A 4,846-nucleotide genomic window follows, 5' to 3' on the forward strand; every position below is an offset into this window, starting at 1 on the left:
AAAGACCAAAAATTTTATGAGCGTGGAATTATGCTACTACCAGAAAGATGGCAAAAGGTGTTGGACCAGAACGGTCAATATATAATTTAATAAAGTATTTGTTTATTATACGAAAACTGTCTTTCATTTCCACAAAAAAAAAACCAAATGACTTTCCGAACAACCCGATAGTTACGGAGTCATTATAAGCGAATTTCAGCGGAGGATAATAATCACATTTTTCTCTATCTAGGATGTAGGGAAATAAAATACTAAAACCCAAAATCCCATTTGGGGTTTTATTAAGTATATTTCCACAGCTCATTTACGTGTGTTTTTTGCATTATTTTAGTGCATGCTTATTTTTCAATACTTATTTTTGGATCATCACAAAATTTTCGATTTTTTGAAGAAGAAATTACAAAAAAGTATTGGAACAATATTTTCATCTCTTATATAGAATGATAGATATCGTTTTATTAGTGTTAAAAGTCAAAAAAAGTCAAAGGCAAATGTAAAATTTGAATGGTGCATTATTTTGTTTCAGTGACAAATAAGTAAAAGTATCTATGTACTTACCCACAACAGTTAATAGCATGTTATCTAACAAAAACGAAAAATAGACGACGAACAGTATCGTAGCATTGGAATATTTAACTTTTTCAAGAAATGTGTACATACTGTGAAGCACTAACGTACTAATGTACTGTACCTTTGAAGGGTGAGACACATCTGTTGTAATTCGAAGCAATAGACGATTTTAGTCATGTGGCGAGACATCATTACCCCGATGAAATGAGTTTGAAATGGGAAATTTACCGAATCGCTGCTTTCCTTATTCATTCTGACCTTATCACTCCGGCCCAGAGAAACACTTTAAAATTCCATATGTACATACATACGCGCTAGGGTTAAACTAAAGGAAGTATAGAAAGCTTTAAGGACATGTAAGGTATTCATATTCATGCAAACATCAAAAAACGGCCTCATCTTTTAAAAATTTAACATGGTAGAGAACGATTCGAACATATACTTTTAGTTATAGTCATCTTTTCATACAATTTAATAACAAAGTTCAGTAAATGCAATTTAAAGCTTTTGACTGATGTTACTTTTTGCTCTAAATATCTTGGCAGTTTCGTTAGTTAATTAGAGTTAGATTATTATCATTATCATGGATTCGTCAGTCTTCTAAGATTGGTTGGTCATGCACCTCCACTCATTCCTACCTTCAGCTTATTTTCCCTTATGGAGGGACTGGCAGGGAGATTGGGTGCCAAGGTATTTAGAAAGAGGGAAGGAAATAAGTGTAATGGGAAGATTTAGGACAGGGAATGAGTGTAGAGGTTGTAGATATTGGAAAAAATAAGAAGAAAGATGATGCAGAATATGTGAAAGGGAGAAAGGGATGTTGAAGTATCTGTCAGGAGAATGTGAGAATGGGAGGAGGTGGGAAGAATGCTGCGAGATGGTAAAGAAGGATTGGGGTGGGCTAAACTGATTAAGAAATTTTTAAGGGATAGGAAGGCAGAGTAGAGTATAGGGTAGGGAGTAGGTGAGAAAAAAGAGGGTAAAATAGGATTTTGTAATGTTTGGTCTGTTTGTTTAGTAATAGAATTAACACTAGAAAGGAAAGAGAATTAATTATAACGTACGTGTGTAAAATTATAACTTTTTGTTAAATAAAGAACACTGGGATCGCACAACTAAAGATTACTTATACCAGTTCTATTGGATAGATTTTAACACAAAAACAGTCCTACAGATACATAAATAAAAAGCAAAGGGTAAGGTTTCTTTTTGAAAATAACACATATTATTTCTAACCTTCTTTGTCCCCTGTATCTTCATCAAAGTGCGACATCATTTTTTGAAAAATATGACATGACAGAGGAAAATTAGTGCAAATATACCTTTAGCCATTTTTTCATATAAATAATAAAATAAGTTCAATTAATACCAGTTAAAGTTTTGGAAGGAAGTTACGCTTTATTGCTTATGGATCTTGCAAAATTTAACTTTCTCTTATTCAGATACTTATTTATTTCAAGTCAGTACAATTGAATACAATATAGCACACTTTATGCATAATATATTAAATTAATTAGGTACACATACACACAAGTCTATAGTTCAATTTTCAGTCAATTCGTTATATTAGAATAAATATGTTTTATCACTTACAGCTACAGTTCTAAACAAACAATACTTGAAACGAAATTTTAAAAAATAAGTAAAGTTTATTGTAAAAAGTTATGAACACTATTGAAGTGTCTGTAATCGTAATTTTTTATTATTTTATAGACGCTATACATATGAATTCTTAAAAGTATCTTCGTTTAGAAAATATACTTAGTTATAACCTGAATTAATTATCTGTGGTAGAAATTCATTTGAATATGTGAAATTTTTGTCCTTAACTGCGACCTTTCAGCTGTAAGTCAAAATATTGTCGATTGTTGAAGCCCTGACTTATTAAAATTGGTGCATAATTAAATAAAATAAAAACATATAAAATTCAAGAAGTACGATATGTACTGCATAATAATTGTTTTGCTAATGCTAATTTTTCGACTTCTTTAGATAAAAATTTGGTTAAAAACTAGCGAAACAATTGTAGTGTTAGTAAATAAATATATTTTTTAAACTTTTTGAGTCAAAAGATTATAAAATAAACGAGGATGTAAACAAGTCCCTAGACAAAAATTTTTAGTCTCTCCAGTCTCTCAGAGTCTTACAGCGTCTCAGAGCGTCACTCACAGTCTCTCAGTTATTGCCTAGGTGTGTTATGAATCTCTTACAGTCTCTATATGAGAGACGAACGAAAGAATTGTTAATTCAGAGATTCGAGTCTTTCACAGAGAGGCCCAATGAATAAAACTGAAAAATTGAGAGATTCGAGTCTCTCGTAGAAAGACTGGGATCTCTGAAATATGTTGAACTTAGAAAAATTTTAACCATATCTATCGAGACAGCACTTATTGAGAGATTCGAGTCTTTCGTTCAGAGACGCTAAACAGTTTTTTTGACAGTCTCTCTCAGCGACACCAGAGAGACTCGATGAGAGACGAAGACTCGAGTCTCGCTTTCAGAGACTCTCAGAGACTGAACATTTTTATCTCGGGGTCTTATTGCAAATTAACATTCCAAAGATTCTATGGTGTTTGCTTTGCCACAGTATTTTTATTTTTTTAGGTTTATTTTATGTAGGTAACTAATTAAAATCTTGTTGTTTTTTCTGCCTGATCAGTCATGGTGGATTCTATTTCAAAATTATTATCAGGAGATGGGCACTTGTAATATTTTTCGTCGACTGAATTGTTCCTTACTTTTGGCTGGGTTGTTGTGGGATTATTGATGGATGATATATTCACGCAATCGTAGATCGGCTGCAGCAAAAATGTTTATCATCAATAGAGATGATGATAAAATAATTCTATTTAAGGTAGTGCGGCCGAACTTTCACTTACAGTAGATTGACCGATTTTTAAACTAATCAATTGTTACAACCCTTTCACTGGCAACAGCCCAACAGGCTTCTAACGGAGTTAAAATTTAAACAATCTTGTTTTTACAAAAGGAAACATTATGGATAATTATTTTTCACCAGTTTTAGTAACCTAACGTAATATTTCGATAATTTGGAAAATTAATTTTTTATCTTTGCAGATATTTAAGAAGCGTCGGAAGTTTGTCGAATGATATGGAAAAGCTGGAAGGTATAGAAAATTTCATTCTCAGGTAAATTTCTTCAAAATGCAAGGGAAACGATTCTAAAGTTGTGCACAGAATTTCTCAAACAAGTACTGCATAGACATATTATCAAGGGTTCGATTATTGAATAATGATACTCTGACTTTGACTAAAAAAATATTCATCACTTTCAATGTGATAATGTTGACTGTATTCGTCAAAATGTCATTTGGAGAGTTGCTGTCTGTTTCCGGAAACATTCGATGCCCTCAAGCCTTAGTAGCACCCTCGCATGTGGGCTTATTTTCCATGAACCACATGGAACATCCATAGTTACACCACTGTTAACTGTTGTCACTACATACAGGTTTATTAATACAAAAGTAGATGGCAATTTCTAAAGTATCAATTACTTAACGTAAATTATGTATGTAGTGTTGTATAATATGGCTGTTGTCTCTCTAGACAATTCTATACTTAGTATTTGAACTAAGGAATAGTTTTATATTTTCCATTTTCTATTACAAATACTTCAACAATCTTCACGACCCTAATCATCAAGTAGTTAAAATCTCCACAAACTAATTCGGTAAAGGTCTAGATGATGACCCACACCCCCGAAGACGGTGGGAGTGGGTGGGATCGAAAGAGGAGGTCTCCCCCACCACTGTACCATAAAAATTTCGTGGCGGTCTCACCCCCATAAAAAATTATGGGGGCTAGATGATGGCCCCCCCGCACCCCCGAAGAGGATGGGGGTAGGGGAGATCGAAAGAAGGTGGTCACCTGAGTAAAACCCCATACAAATTTTGCGGCGGTCTCACCCTCATAAAAAGTTATGGGGGTTGAAGGTGGATTATTTTGACAATTTTCATACACTATAATTCAATTAAAATTCAATAAAATAATTATTTTCAAGCGGGTGGAAGTGGAGGATCGAAAGAGGGTGGTCACTTGAACAAAACCCGATAACCTAACCTAACCTACCCTATTGATAAAGATATTTACATAATGTTTTATATAACTTTCTCAATATTTTTATGTATTTTTCCATTAGTTTTACCTTTGAATATTGTTTATGAATGACTATATAAATATTTACATGCCTAGAAATGTATAAAAATTGGCATATTTATTAACTTTGAACCCCCATAACTTTTTATGGGGGTGAGAC

The 4,846-nt window shown here is 33.0% G+C and overlaps 2 protein-coding genes across 3 annotated transcripts in view; both read right to left on the reverse strand.

Moving 5' to 3' along the window:
- LOC108744951 (alpha-aminoadipic semialdehyde synthase, mitochondrial) overlaps positions 1-4,846 on the reverse strand; it is a 96,614-nt gene that overhangs the window by 60,385 nt on the left and 31,383 nt on the right. The window lies entirely within an intron of this gene.
- LOC112903859 (protein bride of sevenless) overlaps positions 3,052-4,846 on the reverse strand; it is a 19,295-nt gene continuing 17,500 nt past the window's right edge. For both annotated transcript variants that reach the window (XM_025981724.1, XM_025981725.1), the window contains exon 6: positions 3,052-3,368. In XM_025981724.1, coding sequence (XP_025837509.1) covers positions 3,198-3,368 — 171 coding nt within the window. In that variant the 3' untranslated portion in view covers positions 3,052-3,197. The remainder of the gene's footprint in view (positions 3,369-4,846) is intronic.

The sequence above is a fragment of the Agrilus planipennis genome, unplaced genomic scaffold (assembly GCF_000699045.2).
Source record: "Agrilus planipennis isolate EAB-ADULT unplaced genomic scaffold, Apla_2.0 scaffold42, whole genome shotgun sequence".
NCBI classification, from domain to species: domain Eukaryota; kingdom Metazoa; phylum Arthropoda; class Insecta; order Coleoptera; family Buprestidae; genus Agrilus; species Agrilus planipennis.